This window comes from Protopterus annectens, chromosome 10.part0, assembly GCF_019279795.1.
Source record: "Protopterus annectens isolate FY-2018-M chromosome 10.part0, PAN1.0, whole genome shotgun sequence".
NCBI lineage: Eukaryota > Metazoa > Chordata > Ceratodontiformes > Protopteridae > Protopterus > Protopterus annectens.
In genome coordinates this window covers 1,684,665,744-1,684,687,468 of record NC_056744.1, presented here as the reverse complement: position 1 = coordinate 1,684,687,468, position 21,725 = coordinate 1,684,665,744, and the positions used below count along the sequence as shown (strand labels likewise).

General features: G+C 39.5%; 1 protein-coding gene across 2 annotated transcripts in view; it reads right to left on the bottom strand.

Annotated features, from left to right (window-relative positions):
• The window catches only part of OSBPL10 (oxysterol binding protein like 10), a 546,334-nt gene that overhangs the window by 79,286 nt on the left and 445,323 nt on the right, over positions 1-21,725 (bottom strand). For both annotated transcript variants that reach the window (XM_044086441.1, XM_044086442.1), the window contains exon 6: positions 16,678-16,831. In XM_044086441.1, coding sequence (XP_043942376.1) covers positions 16,678-16,831 — 154 coding nt within the window. The remainder of the gene's footprint in view (positions 1-16,677; positions 16,832-21,725) is intronic.

Genomic DNA, 21,725 nt, shown 5'->3' with positions numbered 1-21,725 from the left:
ATGGCAGAGGACCACCAGATTGGCTTCCTTTTTTTGGAAGTTAACATCTTGGTTCTATTAGGGATAGCATGATCCATGCAATCGTGTAAGTGCTTATAAAGTGCATTTGTGTAGGATTCAGCAGTCGTACCTCTATTATCAGTCTGCATGGGTGTCATGAAGTTTGCCACTTCTGTCTTAAGAAGTGTGAAGTTGGCTTTGGAGAAGTTTTTTATGATGGTTTCCCTAATTGGGGGTGGGGGTGGGATGTGGATGTCTAGGCTGATTAGCTTGTGGTTGGATCTGACCAACGAGGAATTGATCACTGATTTGGAACACCGGTTTCCCATGTTGGTAATGACCAGGTCTAGGATACTGCTGCCCCTGGTGGGGGGTGTGAATAAGTTGATCCAAGGCGTTGGAATTTATGAATTCTAGAAAACGTTGAGCAAAAGAGTTGGTACATAAGTAGTTTTCCCAGTTAATGGTGGGGTAGTTGAAATCGCCCATTATTAGGGTGTTGGGTTGTATCCTAATACTTTCCAGGGTTGTATCCTAATACTTTCCAGTGTATCAAGAAATGAGGAGTGGGAATCCTGGGGCATGGTGGGGGGTCTGTAGCAAGCTACAATTTGGATTGCGGTCTTGCCCAGAGTTAGTTGCACTTGGATAATCTTGGCTGCATTATGCTGTGCAACTAGCCTGGAGGTGTGGATATCCTTACTGAATATGGACACGCCTCCGATTTAGTGCTTCGTTCTGGGTTAGGTGGCCGAAAGGTGTGGTATGAATTGTAGCCTGGTAATGCAGGGGTGCTCTCTGAAGCTTTGAACCAGGTCTCTGTCACTGCACAGATGTCAATGTTCTCCATTTTAAGGAGTGCCTCGAGTGAGTGCATTTTGAGGTTTAGACTTCTAGCATTGAATAGCATTACCCTCAGATTTTGCTTGCTTGTACCTGTTACGGTGGTGAATTTGTCATTTGAACCTTGCCTAAAAAAGGCACTATAGGGGTGGCAAGAGCCTTAGCCAGTATCCGGAATCCTAAGGGCGACAGGTGCAGGCCATCTCTGGCAAAGCATCGTGGTCTGTCGATCATGTCGTCCCAGGCAGACAAATACTGGATCCCCTTAGAATGGCACCAGAAGCTTAGCCAATTGTTGAAGTCAATCATTTTGTCCTTGTACTGTGGTATCATCCTGGGTGATGGCAGGATGCTACTCAGGGTTAGGGTCATACCTGCCTGGGATACAAGATCGGAGAGGTCCTCCATGTCTCTTTTCATGTAGTCCAGGGAGGTACGTCTCAGGTCATTCACACCAACATGGACAATGACAGTGTCATATTTGTACTTATTGTGGAATGACCTGAGTGCATGCGTTACGTGGCGGATCCTGGCACCTGACAGGCAGCTGACAGTAACTTTCTCCTTGTTTAGTCTAGTGAGTGGAACATCAGTGTGCCTGACTATAGAGTCACCTATGAAGTGTCTTGGAATAGCAACGCTAAGAGCACCAGTCTCATCTCTAAGACACTGACATGCATATTGGCCTCATCAGGGAACCAAGTGCCTTGGACTGTTTTCCCCAGGAACTGCCTCCTCCCACCCAATCTAGGAAGGGTCTGTGGTCACTATAGCCCTGAGCTGAGATAGGATGAAAACACAGCCTTGCAGAACCTGATCTGATGAAATCCACCATCACAGGTATATCTTGCATGTCTGAATGAGTCTTATTTTTGCTGACATATGATAATAAAGAAATGGCCATTGTGTTGCTAGCATCCATTGCAGAGTTCTCATGTGAAATCTTGCTAAAGGAACTAGAATTCTGGCCACTGACATTTACCCTAAGGCCTGGAGAACCAAGTGAGCTGAAACTTTGGTGTTGCAAATTATTTTCCTGAACTGTAACCTGATGATGTGCACTCTTGAAAGAGGAAGAGAAGCTGTCAATGATGTCATTTTGAATATTGCTCCTCTGAACTCCAGTATTTGAACTGGTTGTAACTAAGACTTGTAGTTTATGGTTATTCCCAGTTGGTAACAAGTCCAGAGTACCTGATTACTTGTTTTTATTAGCTGATGCTCAGTCAAGGGTGGTAATGAGCCAGTCATCTAGGTATGGAAACACTCTGAATCCCTGCAGCCTCAAGTGAGCTGCTCCCACTGCCATGCATTTGGTGAACACCCTGGGGGCTGTGGTAAGGCCAAAGGGCAGTGCTTTTATATTTCTAGTGCTGCTGTTTTCCTCTGACTGGGTGCAACATTAGGAAATGTGCATACAGATGGAGGTGGAAGGGAAAAGGAATTATATAACCTTTGCAAATAATTCCCTGCACCCAGGCATCTCTTGTGATGTCTAGACAGACTCTCTGGTGCAGGAATAAACAACCCCTGATTGCCTCCAGAGGGAGAAAATTGGGCTTCCTTTCAGGAGCGCTGATAGGCTCTATCTAAGAAAGAATCTCTGGACCGTTGGTTTTGCAGACTACCTCTGCTATGTGGGTATCATTGTCCATTGGAGTTCTCCCCTCTGTCTCTGGGGGAACCATTTTCACGTGGATCTTGGAAAGGATCCTGGAACTTACTGAACCACATCTTCTATCCACCTCTTTGATTCCTAGAAAAGAATCTTTGAGGGGTTGAAAAACGTGCCTCCACTGCAGATAGGGTCTTTCCATCTTTCTCACACCCAGAGAGTATGTTCTTTACCTCTGGGCCAAACAATGAACTGCTTTCAAAGGGTACACTGAGGAACGAGGACTTGAAGGGCTCCATAAAATCACCCAAGTGCATCCAATCATACCTCCCGATAGAAATGTCTGAACCTGCCACCCTTGAGGCACCTTCAGCAGGATGTGAGATCAGCCTCATGGATGAATTTGCTATAGATTAATGGTTAGTCAACTGTAAAGCCACAGAAGATTGAGCTTCAGCAGTAGTGGTCTCTGAAAGGGATTTTGAATGTTCCTTGATCACGTCCCTTTGCAAACTCATCAAGTGTACAAAGTAGTTCACTGACCTAGGGGCAAAAGTCACTGAAACATACACATGGTTTCAAAATCTGTCCAATGCCCTAAATCCTCTGTTAGGAGGATGGACAGATGAACTCTCTTCAGTTAGTTCCTTCTTGGTGGCCGCCACCACAACCATAGCATCTACAGGCACCCCCTAACTCCAGAACTCCCTGCTTGTTGGTGGAGCCAGAATCCAATCTGGCCTCTTGGGGATTATCTCAACTGAGTCAGGCTCCTTCCATGCCTGCCTAGAGAGCAAGTCAATGAGCTCACTGGTGGGTGCAGTTGCCCAGGAGGTAGATAGGCCAGCTCCAAAGGCCTTCAAAAATACTGATTCCTCTGGTGAAGGGTTACTGGAGAACCAGCCACCTCTCTGTTTAAGGATTTTAAGGATGTCTCTGAATCAGATGTCTTCAGGAGGTGATCTTGGGGGCCCTTCTCCTTCACTGAAAACAGTATCCTTAGTGTTTGACTCCTGGGGGGAGTCCAAGTGCCTCCTCTTGGGGGCGTGTTGAGAAATATAGACAGAATAGGATTTTGGATGCAAGTCCTTAAGGATAACAGCAATCATACAGAATATTGTGCTGTGAACAGCACTTTTGGCTGACATCAAAGACTGAAACAATACTAATGTCATGAACTAAAATTGTTCTTTGACTTTGGAATGGGGTCCATTCCAGTCTTGGTATTAGAAACCCAAAACATCTGGAGAAATTAAAAAAAGGCAAGACAATATTATATTCATAAATCAAGTATTCTGAAAACTAAGCTGATATGGGAATAGAGAAATTATATTTTAGCAGTATGGATGACTGCAAGCAGAGGTATAGAAAATAGGCAAGAGGGGATAGAAGTGTACTGTAGAAAATTAGCAAATCAGCAAGTCAGCCAACAGGAAATAACTCAGGAGGGAAAGATAACAGAGTGGAATGAGGCTAGGCAGAGGTTTGGACTTAAGGTTAGAGATCGACTTCCCTACCAAATACTGATAACACAGTATAGAAAAAGAGAAAGGGATTGGGGAGTGCTAAGTGGAAGACCAACTCTGGTAGAGTTTTTAGTTGGGTCTAGAACAGAAGTTACTGTTAAAAAAGATAATTAGTACAGCATATAAAATATTCCATGATAACTACAAGAGTCAATCAGAAGAGGTTAGAAAAAATTGGGAAAAGAGAATGGAAAGGTAATTTACAAAGAAATGAATGGAAGAAATCTGCAAGGCTCCCAAGTACGCAACAAAGTACAGAAGGTTTAAGAATTTTTTTGTGGAGGGGTCTTCTCAAAAGAATGTTCCCCAGCTAGACAGCAAATGCTGGAGGTGTGAAGGAGAAGACAGATGCAATTGCGAACATGTTTTTTTGAGATGCAATGAGCTGGCACATTTTTAAAAATCCCAATAGAGTACTTTGTTATATGGATTGAATAAATGGTTGTAACTAAGGAAATGATTATTTTGAGCTAGGATGTAGGATATTAATTACCTAGATATAGTAAGGTCTTACAAAATGTAATTCTATTGGTTGCCAAAAAATTACTAGAAAGCTGATATAAAAATCTAAACCATCTGTAGTTGAAATATTGAATATTATAAAGTAGATAAAAGGACTGAAGGTGGGATCTTTAGAAAAAGGAAGAAGCAAATTTCACAGAAATAAATCAAATTTGTGGGAATGCTACACGCAGAATTATGTTCAGGAGAAATTAAGTTTAATGAAAGGCACGATTTATATAATGCTGGAGTGAATAAAAAGTGTTAAAAAGAAAATGTAAATGTACACAGCGTGATAACAACAATGGAAAAATAGCAATGCCAAACTGACAAACTTACCAACATACAAAATAAAACCCAAAGAAATCTAATGGTGTTACTGCTAAATGCTAGGAGCCTAAACAAAAAAACTCCACACCCTACAAGCTCTCTTCACTCTGGAGAACACAGACATCTGTGCCATTACTGAGACCAGGTTTAAATCTGCAGAAAGTACTCCAGCAGTGTAAGGCTTCAGTGCATTCCAGACATTTAGGCCATCAGCTGCACAGACAGAGACAAAAGGTGGAGTCGTCTCAGTCTATATTAGTAACAAGTATAACTCCAGTTTGGTTAAACAGGATGATGCCCTGGAATTTATCCACGTGCAAATCACCATAGACAAAGCCCCATATCATATCCCAGCAAGCTTTAGGTCACCCTCTGTGTCCCTAGAAACCCATAGCTCATACTTGACCTACTGGAGACCCTCACCATTAAACCAAACACCCTATTCAAGGGAGACTAACTACCTCTCTATAGACTGGAAAACATACACTGCCTCATACTCTAAGGCTTAACAATTTCTGTTTATTAGCATAAATACCTTGACTAGATAGTGCTCACACCCAGCAGAGGTTCAAACATACCAGACCTGGTATTCACCAATATGGGAGAGCTCTACACTAATTCCTCCACCAAGCCACCCACAGTCACACCCTTACTGGTGAGGTCATACCACAAAGCTGTCTCCTTCAAAATACAAATCAGTTTGATAACCCTAGCAAACCCTGTATCAGTTAGGAATGATTCCAACACAAAACACATCCTATGAAGTGATAGTTTGTCAAAATTCATAGCTCCTCCCAGCCACGAGTTATCAGCAACCTATGCAGAACTGTTCACAGGGAGTCTGTAAAACCATATAAATAGCTGTGTAGATGTTGCTGTTCCTACTAGAAGCTCAAAACAAACTCGAAAAACAAACTACACTGTTGGAATTCTAATCTTAATAGGGTATATAACAAAAAAAAAAAAAGAGTCAAGGCTAAAATTAGAAAGAGTAATTCCCATAATTATAGGAGCTCTCTAATTAAACTAGACAGGAAATGAAGAGGACTAATAAAGTCCAACAAGGACAATTACAAGGTCCAGATAGCCCCACCGGCTGGATAATAACAGCCATACAGAATATTATATTCATAGACTAGCGGTTAGAATTTTCAGAACTAAGCCAAGATGGGAGTGGTGAAAGTAGTTTCTACTGAAAAGGATGGCTACAATTAGGGGTACAGAGAATAGGCAAGAGGGGGGTAAGAATTTACTGGAGAAAACTGGCAAAGGAATCAAGGTACTGGGAGCAAATAATTAAAGAGGGAAAGGGAACTGAATGGGAAGAGGCCGAGAATACATTTGGACTGCAGCATAGCCCAGGGATCGCCTTCCCTATCAAGGACTGATATCAGAGTACAGGTAAAGAGAAATGGATAGGAGAATCTTAAGTAAAAGATCAGCACTGGTAGAGTTTTTATTTGAATCTAGGAAGAGAAGCTGCTGTTAAAAATAGATAATTAGTAGGTCATGTAAAATATTGCATGGCAACTATAGGAATCAAACAGAGGAGGTTAGAAAAGACTGGGAAGAAAGATTAGATAAGCAATTCACAAAGAAACGAGAAGATATATGTATGGCTCCTAAATATGCAAAATCTAGAAGATTTAGGAATTTTGCTTGGATCTGTTTTTATACTCCAAGCAGACTCCAAAGATTTTTTTTCACTCAGATAGATTGTAAATGTTGGAGGTGTGATGGGGAAGAAACAGGTAATTGGGAACATATTTGTGGGGAGTGTAATGAGTTGGCAGTCTTTGAAAATTCAGTACAGACTACTCTGTCAGAAATACTGGATGGGCAAATTAGTGTAACTAAGGAAATTATTTATTTATTTTTTTGGGGGCTGGGATACAGGATCTAAATTGCCCAGACATAGTAAGGCCTTGCTAAGTTTAATTCTGGTGGCTACCAAAAAAGAAATTGCTAGAAAATGGAAGTCAAAGTCTAAACCAAATGTATTTGAAGTAGTGAATATATTAACAGAGATTAAAAAAAAAAAAAAAACTAGAGCTGGGATCTTTAGAAAAGAGTTGGAGCAAATTACATAGATAAATGGAAATTGTGGGAACAATAATAATATAAAAACATAATAATATTTTGGAAGAGGACTGACAAACTGAGACTATGACAATATGTTTATTTTCATTTATATAATTGAATGACTGCCTATGTCATAAGTGATAATTCAATAAAGATAATTACAAAAAAAGATAGCCTCACAGGCTAAAGACAACTACAATGTCTTCTAAAGCTATGCCCAAAACCTCAAATACAGCACACATTAGTGTGCCGAGCTGGTGGTCAATGCTACCACCTTCACTGAGCAAAGTGACATAGTGAATCTGCTGGCTGACAAATTCAGCTCAAACTTCACCCCCCCACCTCCCCAATGAAATACCTACTAGCATAAACTCCCAACTATTAACAGGTAGCAGGTCCTGGTGGCAGTTGCTAAGACCAAAACACAGCCTCAATGGGCTTCTGACAATATCCCGGAATGTGAAACACTTCAACGAACCAGGTACAAACACAAACTCTGTAACAAAAAAGGAAAACTACACTCCTTCACTTCTTCTCTCCTCAAATCATCCAGTAAAAAGGCCGGTAACACTTGAATAACAGACTTTATAGCTATTTCCCTTTGTGTATCATATTGGGTAACTTTGCTTGATGTTTGCACAGTTAGCTCTTTCAGGCAGAACAGCTACTCTGGTGTGGGAAAAGACCTGTGACTTGTTTCTGAGGAAGTTGGTGAATTTTCAAACTGACGAAAAGCTTGCAAGGAAGCTTAAATAAAGTCTGTTATTCAAGTGTTACCGGCCTTTTTACTGGATGATTTGAGGAGCGAAGAAGCAAAGGAGTGTAGTTTTACTTTTTTTGTTACAATATCCCGGAATGCCTCCTAAATAGCTTGAAACCTGACCTATCAGGATGACTTGAATCACTTTTCAACTATAGTCTCAAAATAGTCATTGCATGAAAAGAATGGAGGACTGTGACATTTATCCCACTTTTCAAGCCTGGACCATCAACTGACCCTGGAAACTACAGACATATTAGAAGTCTAATATGCAAAGCCATGGAACAAATTATTATGGAAATGATCAAGGAAGACATAGGCAACCTTTAGACACTGGACCCAACCCAGTTACTTTCAGCATGCACGTGATCAAACATAAGCGACAGTTGGAATGCCTACAAAAGTACCTTACCAGGAGAATCCAGAGTATAAACACACTATCCTATATGGATCGCCTTAAAGTCTCATCTCTATACTCAGTCTCCTACATTTTGAATGTATCTAGTTAGCTTAGTACATGTCAGAGAAAAAGTGCCCACCAGAGGTGCTTCTCCACATCATGTTAGCTGTAGGATTGCTTGGGTATCTTCACTACTGACCTAATCAGCAAGATGTCTATAAAAGTCTGTCTGTACTTTTTAATGAAGTTTGTCATCACACAAATGGATACACGCTATGTCTGAAATTTCTGACAGCAGAACAAACCATATGTTGTGACTCTACAGAGGAGCTACGCATGTCTCATACTTGGTAAAGTTTAACAGTGCTGTAAAAGGTACGCCTAACTTTTGGGGGCAGTGAGTGTGTAAGAAGTCTGTGGGATGATTTTAAATTCCATTCTAAGCAAAAACATTAAACCATCTCATCATATACTAGGCTACAGTCCAAAAGATGGGAGGCAAAACAAGCTTAATGCTGAGAAGGAACAAATGCCTTGGCCAAATCTTTGAAGTCTACAAATAATATATCATATACTACTTCATGATATGCTTGGTGATTATGTGATATCAGAGTTTTGTAAATGAAAAGGGCTTCCTGTAATATATTCTTTTACTATCACATCCAAATCTTGTTATAATTCCATATTTTAATAGTAAAGGGTCCTCCCAAACCTTTGTCACTTCAGCTGAAACTGCCTAGTGCAAATTAAAATCAACTGGTTCAGTTGGCTCAGTGATGGACTTATTAATGCTGTCTCACATTTCTTAAAATGTACAAAATAACCAAGTCATCTTTGAGGTAGAGTTAAATGTATGCTATGTTGTCTGGGATGTATCTGGCACTGATATTTCAGGAACACAATATAATTACCTCTTTGTATACTTATGCTGATGGAAGTTTCTCCCCAGTTCCCCCTTTGAATACTGGCTGCCCAATAGGACCAAGCAAGTTAACAAAATATAAATAAGCAGGCCATCTAATAAATAAGCATTCAAGAGGATGTTAACAGACTATCAGATGAGATATCAGATCTCAAACAGACTATGCTAATCCACAGGAGCACTACTGAAGAAACCTGTGACAATACTAACAATAAATCAGTATGGAAGCCTTCCCACTAAGCACATGGAAATAATGCAGTGAAAGACATTCAGTGCTAATAAGGCCATCACACATGCAAAGAATCTCTCCCAAGTGCTCCATGTACACAAGCTCCATATACATTACCAAAAAAGGAAAGCAGAGTGCATCAAACAGCAGCACAGCATCTGACATTACTGTAGGTCACAAAAAAGTGACTGTGATGCTAGGCTAACTAAATATTACAGCCAGCAGGTAATTCTGTCAGGGCAGTCCATTGTTTGGGTTAGCAGGATATACTGAAGAGGAAAGGGCTACGTTTTTTCCCCTTGATAGGGCCCTATGGAAGGAGACTGTTAGAAGTACTGTGTACCTATGTGGATTGTTAAATGTAGCCATTGGAAGGAAAACATTTTCATAACTTTTTTTTAAATCCTGTCCTAAGCATCCACAGCTCCTCTGTGCTGGTCCTGCGGTTTAGGCTGCTTGTTTTTGCCTCCTGTAATCCATCCCGGGTGCTCCCTCCCTGCTTTAAACGCAAAAGGAATACCTCTGGCCATCACCTGAAGACACCCTGAATTGGCCAGCTTGCCTGGTACTTAGAAAAATACTACTGAGAAGACCCCCCCCCAAACAAGATTGTGTAAATTAATCCATCCTGGGTGCTCCCTTCCCTGCTTTAAACGCAAAAGGAATACTTCCGGCTATCACCTGAAGACACCCTGAATTGGCCAGCTTGCCTGGTACTTAGAAAAATACTACTGAGAAGACCCCCTCAACAAGATTGTGTAAATTAATCCATCCTGGGTGCTCCCTCCCTGCTTTAAACACAAAAGGAATACTTCCGGCCATCACCTGAAGACACCCTGAATTGGCCAGCTTGCCTGGTACTTAGAAAAATATACTGAGAAGACCCCCCCCCTCCAACAAGACTATGTAAAATGTATGTTGCTTACAATAATTAAATGCAGACTTGATGTACTATCTATAGAGTTAATCTGCCCTCCTGTGTGAGCGTTCTAGCAGCCTACAGCAGACTGTTTGTCCTCTCCCCCTCCTGTTATCACTAACATAGAATATATTTAAACCTAAGACTGGTCCAACTATCCCTGCTGTTTGCTATCTCCTTCTGCCATTAGGTGGCAGCATCTACCAATATAAATCCTAGATATTCTTTATAATCCCAACAAGTTTTATTTTTTCACAAACAGTTGGTTATGAGTTAATATCCCTAGAATGTAAATATCTTCTCCCCCCTGCTAAACCACCCTCTGTAAAGGTAGCCCTCTTTTTCTGGCTGGAAATATTTAGCTCATACCTTCCAATTACAGCCTTTGAACTGCTCTTTGCTGATACTTTTTCTGCCATACTCACATCTAGTGTTCTTTCCCGCTCCGTTTGCTCTACGGGCTCACTCCGCTCCCCTACCCTGCCCCCAATTCCCACCCGCCCCAGTACTCCTAGCTTTATTCCTATCTTACCCCACCCTCTCAGCCTAATTACCCAGTACCAGCTCCGCCCTCATTACTCCTCCCACCTATAGCCATCCTTCTTAAACTCTGTAATCTGTACTCCACCCAATAATTATAGTCCCCTCCTCTTTCCTTAAATCTCTACAATACCTCCATCACTTTTTAAACCCTTTCTTCTTCTTAGCCTTCTCTATTTTCCTAACCACTCATACCACTCTCTCTTTGCTCCAACATGCTCTCCTCAAGTTATCACACCCTCCAGTCCCCCAGCATCCTCTTTCTGTTCCTACTTCCCTTATACTATGCTACCTCATATTCCACCTATGCTTGTCCAATACCACCTACAAAGACAACTACCATACAAACCCACCCTCCCCCTCACTCTTACTCCCATTTCCACTCTATCTCCTCTTCTCTCATTCAGCCCAACCCTCTGCACCTATTCCACCCTAAACTCTTCTCCTCTAAAGTCAAGATACTGTCACCTGCTCCAATCTACAATCTACCAAAATTCATGCCTGGCCGACCAATATGGCTAAAGGATAGCTCCTTCAACAACCTAGTCCAAGCTTGTGATATCCATCCTAACCCTGGTCCTACCTACATCCTTTATTACCAACACTCATCCCTTACCCTCTTCCTCCTATCTCAACACCCTAAAAATTTTTACAATTAATGCACAAAGTCTAAACAACAAAGTACACCAATTTCAAGCTTAGTTAAGCCATAACCAACCAGATATCTTAGCCATCTCTGAAACTTGGCTCAAGCCCTTTATCTCAGACTCTGAGATTCTGCCCCCAGGATTTCATTGTCTCAGAAATGACCGACTAAATAAAAAAGGTGGAGGCACTGCCCTAAGTCTACTCCAACCTTCTTACCTTAATTCATCTCCAAATTCCAATTCCTCAATTCCAGAACACTGAACTAACTGCTGGAATTCTAAAACAAAATAAACATAAAAATATCTGCATCATTGCCCTATACATCTCACCTGGCAACAATATCTCTACACTCGAAAATATTCTCCTATGGGCCTCTACTGAAATTAACTATGAAACTTGTATCCTTGGTGATGTGAATATTGACTGGAATAAAATCAAGTGCCCCTCTCCCTCCCTATCCATTAACCTCTATAACTTCACTCAAATAATCCTCTCCATCACTCAACCTAACAAAATAAACCCTCCCGGATCCACTATAGATTGGATCCTAGTCTCAGATCCAAATAAAATAACCAATTCTGGCACAATCCCTGATACCTTTAGCGACCACCTCCCAGCCTTCATGCATCGCTGAACTAGTTCCTCCCCACACCATCATCAGTACATTCAAACTCGTAACCTCAGTAGTTTCAACCCAACTACTTCCTCAAATACTTTCAAACAAATGAACTGGTAAATTCTAAACATCCTTCCTCTTGACAAGGCTATAGAATACTTCAACTCTGTCTTTCTTGATACTTTTCACAAGCCCCACTAAGAAACAAAAGGATAAAAACTAAAACTGCTCCTTGGCTATCCAAAGACACAAAACAGATTATGCACCACAGAGACAAACTATGGAAGCTTTACCAAAACAATAAACTGGACAATACCTTGCTCCAATATAAACAGCTCCACAACCGTGCAAAACGACTAATCACCAAAGACAAAAAATTGTACTATATCAAACTTCAGTCCAATAACAATAAAAACCCCCAAAAATTCTGGAACTCAGTAAACTCTCTCCTCAATCCAGGCTCTAAGAATAATCCCTGTCCAGACCCAAGTAAATCTGATCTCGAACTAGGCTCTGAATTTAACTCATTTTTCATAGACACTATTACTACCCTCACCAAGACATTTCCCAATAATAACCCAACTGCTCTACACTCTCCCCCTTCTAACTCACCTCATCTGTTTGAACTCAAACCCATCTCCACTAACTTTATAAAAAAACTTTTGTCCAAACTTAAACCTTGCTCTAACGCTCCCGACAACATTCCCTCTTCCTTCCTAAAATGTGCTGCTGATAGCATTGCACTCCCAATCAGCATCATTATCAACTGATCCATAAAAGAATCATACGTCCCCAAACTCTGGCGCTCAACTTATATTCTTCCTCTTTATACAGGAGGCAAAAATACCAGCATCTCAAATTTTCGCCCCATTACTTTGCTCTCACCAATCTCCAAAATCCTAGAAAAATGCATCCACCTCCAACTTATGCCTTTCCTGACCCAAAACAATCTTCTCACTCCTACCCAGCATGGCTTCCGTCCAGGCCATAGCACAATAACCACTGTACTCTCTTTCCTAGAAACTGTCAATCAAGCCTGAGAGTCAGGCCACTTAGTTTCTACTGTTTTACTCGATCTGTCTAAAGCCTTTGATACTGTTTCCCACAAGCACCTTCTCTGTCATCTCTCAAACCTTAATCTCTCACATAATGCTTTATCCTGGTTCTTCAGCTATATATCAGACAGATCACAGACAGTCAAATAGAAGAACTCTATCTCTTCCTTCCTACCTACCCCAACTGGCGTACCACAGGGATCCATCCTTGGGCCAATGCTTTTTAACATCTTCATCAATAACTTCCACACTGCTATTTCCTGATGCTAAAATCATTCAATACACAGACAATTCAACCTAAGTCTACTCTGCCTAAAACCTCTCTGAATTGCTGACTAAAACCCAAACTGCCTTCTCAACAACTGAAAACTGGATGCGCCAAAACCACCTCTCTCTCAATGTAAATAAATCAAAGCTTCTACTATTCCCTCCCACAAAGACCCTCTCCTACGATAAAAATAACTTCAAAGTCTATAGTCAAACCAACTCGCCTATAAAAGTAGTCCCCTCTGCCAAACTACTTGGCATTACTGTACATGAACACCTCAAGTTTGATATTCATATTCAACAAAATATTAAGAAAACCCACCAAAAGCTAGGTATGCTGTATAGGAATAATCACTTTCTCTCCAACTCTACCAGGCAAACTGTGGCCTCGACTTATCTTCTTCCTTCCTTATTATACGGAGCCCCTCTCCTAACCAACCTGTCCTCTATCACCTCTAAACTACAAAACTGCTACAACAAAATCTCTAAATTTGCCTCTAAATCTAAAAATAGCACTCATCACTGCCTAACCCTACAATCCCTGAATTGGCTTGAACTCCCAAACAACCTAGACTATCTCCAACTCACTACTGCACAGACTCATATTTCACCCAACAAAATATCCCACTCTAACATCCTTCCCCCTTATACACCCAACAGAGCTCTCAAATCTGAAAATCAGAACTTAATTACTATCCATAAACCTAAACGTGCTGCTGGCCAACTTCTCCTATCTTTCTCACTAGGCAAAATATGGAATTCCCTTCCCTCCACACTAAGAACCATACCAAACTCAGAAAACTTCAAAACCCAACTATTCAAACACCTGTCCACTACATGGAAATGTACCGGCCTTCACCCAAGCTAATCCAAGGGAGTTCTCGCTCTGATTCTCAAGCTCTACAACTCTCATAGTTATTCTCCTATGAGCCTATCTAAGCTCTCAATTTCTATAGCTTCTCTCGAAACTCTCACCTCCTACAGCTAACCTCACACAGCCCAACCTTGTAAATATTGTAAATAGCATTCTACTGTTGATGTGTGTATGCAAAGCATATTTACATTTTCTTAAAAAGTTTGTATGTAAACTGTTTCCACACCTAACCCATATCTGTTTTCCTCAAATGAAACTGTGTGATCCCTACCTTCAAGCTTAATAAATTTGTTAACTATGCATGATATTGAATACATTTATGAGTAACTATTCTACATAAGATCTTTAATATTAACTATCATTTGTATCTAAATTGTATAATGCATCTTGGAGCTTTTCTCCCCGGGCCTCCACTGAAAATGGGTCAGTTTGGCCCAGTGGACTTCCCCGGTAATCAAATTGCAAATAAAATAAATAAATAAATAAATAAATAAAATAACTGATAAAAGCCAGCTTTAATACTTAATCCCAATGTGGTCCAAGCCCTTTGCTATAATCCTGTCATTCTTCTCATTAAAACAGGGCCAGTCTAGCCACACTAAAATTAAGGTAGAGAGACACTGGAATAGGGTTTAACACATACTTTCCAATCTTTAACGTGGTAATGTTGCCTTGTTAATCCATGCACAAGGTGAGATTATACAGCATATCTGGCTTTTCAGATATGCTGGTCGGAACTTTAATTATGCAGGGGACCTTTCTACCATACTGATTCTACTTACCTGAACTGAATATAGGGGCTGTGGTGGTCTGCAAGGGTTTTCTGCAATTCTTATTTGATTAACTATTAAATCACTCTCATATAACTTGAATCTACTCTTAATCAATGTTTTCTAATTTTGTATAATTATTTCAACTATTTTTTTTATATTATATTTAAACACTGTAAAATTACTATTCTTAAAAAGTTTTGTAATACTTCAGAGCTTTTCCCCTGGGCTCCCGGTGAAAATGTGCTCCTACCCAGGTGGCTTTCCTGATAATCAAATGTCAATAAATAAATACATACAATAATAAAATAAATACATTAAAGTTTCGCTTGGAATTGTCTGAAATGATTTTGTTCTTGTAGTTCATTATGGGATGAAACAGAAGTCATTACTTTTGACTCAATGAAATCAGCATATAGAAATTAGCTAATCAAAACTGAGTAGGACCTGCTTTTCTTGCAGAGAATTATGGTGAAAATGATATTGTTTTCATATTAAACATTTCTGCACTGCATGTGGAGACTGTTGAACTGTGTAAGTAATTAGCAGTTTTAGGGTAATTTGGTTTAAATTCTGAATGGTTTACTCAAATTACACTTGGGTATTTTCTAAAAAATTCAGTTACATATTATTCACTAACCCGTGAGCTGAAGTAGCAAGGAAACAATGCAAACTGCACTGCTAAGAATTCTATATTTCAGCTTAAGTGGTGCTCTCACTATCACAAATTTAATTTTTATCAAAGTGAGCTAATTCGTTTACTGTTACACACACTGAAGACAGAGTGCTTTCATTCTTATACACACTTGTCATATGCATCTTTATCAGGTAGGTTCATGAGCATCTGTTAGGTAGGTGCTCAAAAACATGTTTAGGCTCCATAACAAACTGCAGTAAGTAGCATCAAGTAATGTTTCATACAACTGTTTTGCATCTGAGATGCATTGCTTTATTCTTTAAACAGAGCTGAAACTGGATAGGTCAGTAAAGGAAACAGAGCTCTCAATGCCAGCCACCAGAAATCTGTCATAATACTCCTTTACATACAATTAAACAATGCTTGAGAATATATTTTATTTCTTAAAATGTATCTGTTATAATTATTTAAAATGCAAATATGTGTGTTTTATTTTTGAAGATTGTAAAATTATTGTTCTTAAAATGTTTTGTAATAAGTTGGAGCTTTTCTCTACCGGCCCCCGCTGAAAATGGGCTTCTAACCAGTTGGACCGTCTCAGTAATCAAATGTTAATAAATACAAAATAAATCAATTACAAAATACTGATCTCTAGCTTCGACAATGGTAGGTCATCAACAGCGGACACAGAATTATTCTGTCAAATGCTGGTTTGTGGACATTACTTTTGCCTTCAATATGGTTTGCTTTCTCTTCTATTAAAGTACGTGTGCATATGTCTTAAGTAATACTTTAATAAAGGTCTTTAATTTTGCCCATTTCAAAGGCATCTGCATGAATTCACCCCCTAGCTACGCACTTATCTTTGTTACTTGCTAATCATAAATATTCCTTTTGAATTATTAACATTGTGTACTCTACTGCATATGTGTAAAGCTGATTCTTAATTCAGTGTTGTGGCCCTTTATATGTCAGATGAGGTACTTTAACTGCCATTATATCAAAGCAGAGAGAGTATCTTTCACATACTGATATGAGTGTAACAATCATGATGAAAGTCCCATGGGGCTTGCTAATGTTAGCCAAAAAGAAACAATGCAATTTTATTTCCTATAATTTAGGTGCGTAACAATGACTAATTACCACTTTAATAAAATATTTCGGTTGCCAAGGCGTATTTGTTGCTGCTCGTTGCCTCTGGTCAGCCCGCTGCTTCTCTTCCAGTAGGTGCTTGTGCTGTGTTGCTAAGTCAATGTCACCTGTTTTCAGTGAGTTTGTGACATGCTGCCAAAGACGTCTGTGAGACAGAAAAAAAATGCACAGACCATTACTGAGCATACCTTACCAGCAAGTAATCAGCTGTCAAAATACATCTAAGGCACTGTTAGAGATTAGTGGGGATAAAAATTGGCAACACAAATAAAGAAATATGCAACAATACTAGTCACGAATAACCATATGTTATCACTGCATTTAAAGATGCAGCAGTACACAAATAAATGACAATACACTATCCACTGGAATCTTGCCACGTGTTATTGCACAATGAATACTGAGTACAGATAATCTCAAATATTATTAGTCATAACTTTTCAATCAAATAATAAAGTCAGCAGCAAAGCAGTACCTGAACCATGCAGTCCATAAAATAAATCCACCATAAATTAAAAGACTAAATGAATAAACAGTCCACAAAGGAGCAAAACAATGAAGAGGAAAAATACTTGAATAAAAAGTCCCATACGCTGAAAAATACAGCATAAATCAAGCGTAGTCCACAAAAATCAAGAGTTGGTTAAAAACTGGTTTATTACTGCAGAGGTTAGCGCTTTCGCAAGTAGCTTCTTCAGACCATATACAAACAACAACACTCAGTAGCCATTTAAATACCTAAAAAGACGGGAAAAATATAATTCTTAAAGGTATATCCATTAATATAACAATATTCAAAGACAGCAATGATTCAAAACATATAAACAACAGTAAAAAACTACAATGAAACATGTCATTGTAAAGTTAAAAAGTAACTCACATCAATTCATCTAAAATGTACAATGTGCCTATAAAAACTGTCATTAAGATATAAGAAAAACATGGTAATGTGACCATGAACACCAAAAAACATTATTTCTTGTATCCTAACCTCCTCATTTTCAACAGTGGACGTAGAGGGACCTTCCCATTAAGCCCAGGAGGCACATCTGATCTGAACTTAATGATCCAATGTGTCTCTCTGGCTTCCGTGTATGTTTCAACATCCCCTCTCCTATGGGACCTCAAAATCTGTTCTAATATTCTAAACCTAAAGCTGTGTCCCTCCCCTTCAACATGAATGTGTTTCGCAAGTGCGTTGAACATATTACCTTTCCTAATGTGGTATACATGTTCACGAATCCGGTCCCTGAGGCATCGGTTCGTCTTACCAATGTAAAATGCTGAGCATCCTTCGCAGGATGCCATGTATACCACATCTTTCGATTTACAAATCCCACATGCCCGTATCATATGTTCACCTAATCCAGATGGATGTGTGAAAACTGGATCAATCAAAATGTACGAGCAAAAATTGCAGCTATTACATGGTCTTGAAAATGGTGGACCAATATCAACTCCTGACAGTGTGTTCCTGGGGTAACATAAAAGACTCTTAAGATTTTTCTTATTTTTATAAATAAATTTTGGTCCATCCCCTATCATTTCTTTGATTTTGGGATCCACTGATAACACATGCCAATGTTTAGCAAAAATATCTTTAATGGAACCCACATCCTTAGTGTAGTATACTGGAAAGGATACTTGTTGGTTGGATCCAAAAGAATTACTAGATCCACCCCCATCAACAGTGTCATTCAAATACCGAGCACTTGCTCCATGGGAGAAATATGGCATGGCTCTAGTGTGTCTAAACTCAGTGTGATACATTCCATCCCAGCAGATAGATCCATTGATGAATAGCAACGTTCTCTCAACCTATTAGCTAAATCACTGATGTCATCATTAAAAACTGAATCCAGTGGAGTATACCTCGAGACACGCATAGCTTGTCCACGGATAATGTTACTATACACATAACCGGGATGCATGCTGTGTCGATGTAAAAGAGTATTTCTATGACATGGTTTACGATGTAATCCCGTATTCACCATCCCATTGTCTATCTTCTCTACATATATATCCAGGAATGGTAATCTAATGTTCGACCATTCAAAGGTGAATTTCAAAAACTCAGTGACAAGATTCATTTCATTAACAAACTCTTGTAACTGTGTAGATGTACCTGTCCACAAAAAGAACAGGTCATCTACAAAACGCCTGTAAAATGGGACATACCTGACATACTTGTCATTCTGGAAGAGGTGTCGTACCTCCCATTCAGCCATAACCAGGTTGGCGTAGCTATTGGCACAAGACGTGCCCATAGCCACGCCATCCCGCTGTAGATACAGTGCATCAGAGAAACAGAAAATATTAGATTCCAAAACTACTTCTAACAAACTCAAAAGCAGGTCCACATCAAAGTCCACAAAAATCCCCGCCCTTCTTAGGTAAGTACTCAACATATCTATACCTTCCACATTCGGAATCACTGTGAATAAGGATTGAACATCCATCGTAACAAACAAATAGCCATCTGAAGAGGTACATGAGTTAGTGTACTGATAAAGATCCAGTAAGAATTGTCTGGTATCTTTTAGAATGTAACAGTTAGCATCAACCACTGACCTCAACTTGCTTTCAATATATATAGATAGTGGTTCAGTAGACCAACCTCTGCCCGCCACTATCGGTCTCATTGGTGGGTGGACAGGGTCCTTGTGGATCTTTGGAAGACCTTGTATGGTGGGTATCAAAGGATGTGTAACGTACAAGAAATCAAATAGTGTTTTATCAATGATCTCACTATTAAGTAAGTCATTCAACATAGATTGTATCCTATTGATAATGATAGTAGCTTGATCTGACGTTATGGGTTCATAAAAGGTCCCATCACTTAACATTGTTACCATGTCTCGTCGATATCTATCAGAGTTAAGGACGACTATTCCACCCCCCTTTGTCCGCTGGGCGAATGGTGATGTTACAGTTATTCCGTAACATGGTTAATGCTTCCCTTTGCTTGAAATTAAGATTAAATCTAGTCTTATTTCTAGGACCATATCGGTCCCTCATCCTATAAAGATCATCCTCAACAAGTTTACTATAAGCAGCAACAAGTGGGTGTAATTGTGGCATATACGTGCTTGGTTTCTTATAAGAGCTAGTCAATGTGGAGGGAGGTCCATTAAACTCAATCCTCAGGGACAAATTCCTTATGAAAAGCTTGAAGTCTCTCAGAGTTACCTCATACCTACTATATGTGGTTGGAATAAATGTTAATCCTTTAGAAAGAACTTGTAACTCAAACAAATTCAAGTTATAGTCTGTGGACTGTTTATTCATTTAGTTTTTGCTTTTGACACTGGAGCATTAACCCTGAGCGGACGTTTCATTACTTGGATAAATTAAAAGACTGTTTTAATTCATTTATTATTTGCTTTTATTATCTAAGCAGTACTACGTTTGCCCCGGACAGTGTTTTTTTGTAATTTGTTACATACCCTTTCAATCAACTACTTTTCTGCCATTTTAATTGCTGCTATACTGCTGTTGGATTTAGTAGGCAGGCAGTATAAAATTACATATACTGGTAAAATAACATTTCTGACTTGATTCATTTCACAGCGCAACATGCCATGTTACTTTCTGCAAAATAGTTATAAACTATAATATCAAAAGAATAAAAGATATTTAGTCACTGTAAGATGGATACAGTCTATAGAATTTCTAACTATGTTTACCAGAGACATAGCTAGGGTGGGATGAATGGGCAGCTGTTTCAGGTGTAAGGTGGCGGGGGGCACAATCAACAGTACTGTCATTTAATTTCTGAATGCAGATATTGCATTTGCAGTTAGGACTGAAGTGTTTCAGCATTTTGTGTGTCCTGTGAATTAGAGGTCATGGCTGAAGTACTCAGAGCTCCATGTGTGGTTGTTTCAGCATTCTGTGTGTACTGTGCTCTATAGGTCAGGGCTGAAGTACTCAGAGCTCCATGTGTGGTTGTTTAAGCATTCTGTGTGTACTGTGCATTACAGGTCAGGGCTGAAGTACTCAGAGCTCCATATGTGGTTGTTTCATCCATCTGTGTGTACTGTACATTACATGTCAGAACTGAAGTACTCAGAGCTCCGTATGTGGCATACCAATGCACAGCAAGCCACTTGTTACAGTTTAAAGGATTTTTTCATTTTATTTTTGGTCTTCAGCTCAATAAAGGACCAGTTTTGTTCTTCACCTTAGAGTTGAGGGGCTCTAACCTGGAAACTGCACTGGATGGTAGCTCATCTATGTAGCTTGTTTGCTACATCACAGTAAATAAAATCAGCAACTTTCATAACAATGATAAGACCATAATAGATTTTTAGTTCAGTATGAAATTAAATAAAACAAACACCCAACAAGTACTAAATACTCACTGCAGTGCGTGTACAGACAAAGTAGCAATATTTGTTAATAATATGGAGATATACTGCAGATGAATATGAGTACATCAAAAATTACCTATGCTGGGGTGTGTGGTTTAATCACAACAGTGCAGACTCAAGTGACCAAACTACAGACTCCAACTCTTATCCATACTCAGCTGCAATGTATCACCATCACACACACAAGCTGAGCAAAAAAAATCATGCTACTATATAATATTCTCTTGACAATGGCTGTATAGAAGATTATATGTGATGTATAACATTTGCAACTGAAAATATGTCGATATGGTTTGTTTTCATTTATATAAATGTATAATTGCCTATGTCATAAGTGATAATTCAGTAACGATGTTTCTTGTTTAAACAAAATAATCACACTAAACTTTTCTTTTTAAAGAACTCCACTAAATGGTGGCCTTTTTCTGTTTTCCTTGTCAAGATACTAAAACAATTCTAACCAGATGCCTAAAACTTTTAGTTATGTACTCACCATAACTTCAGATGTTTGGGATCCATCTCGCCTACATTCTGACTGATGGGTTCGGAGCCGATCCCTCGGCTCCGACTCGGCACGCTTATGCCAAAGAGCGAAGTCTCTTATTGGCTGAGCTTACTATATCCCAGGATGCACCACTACCAGTCCCCCAGATCTAGTTTGTCCGC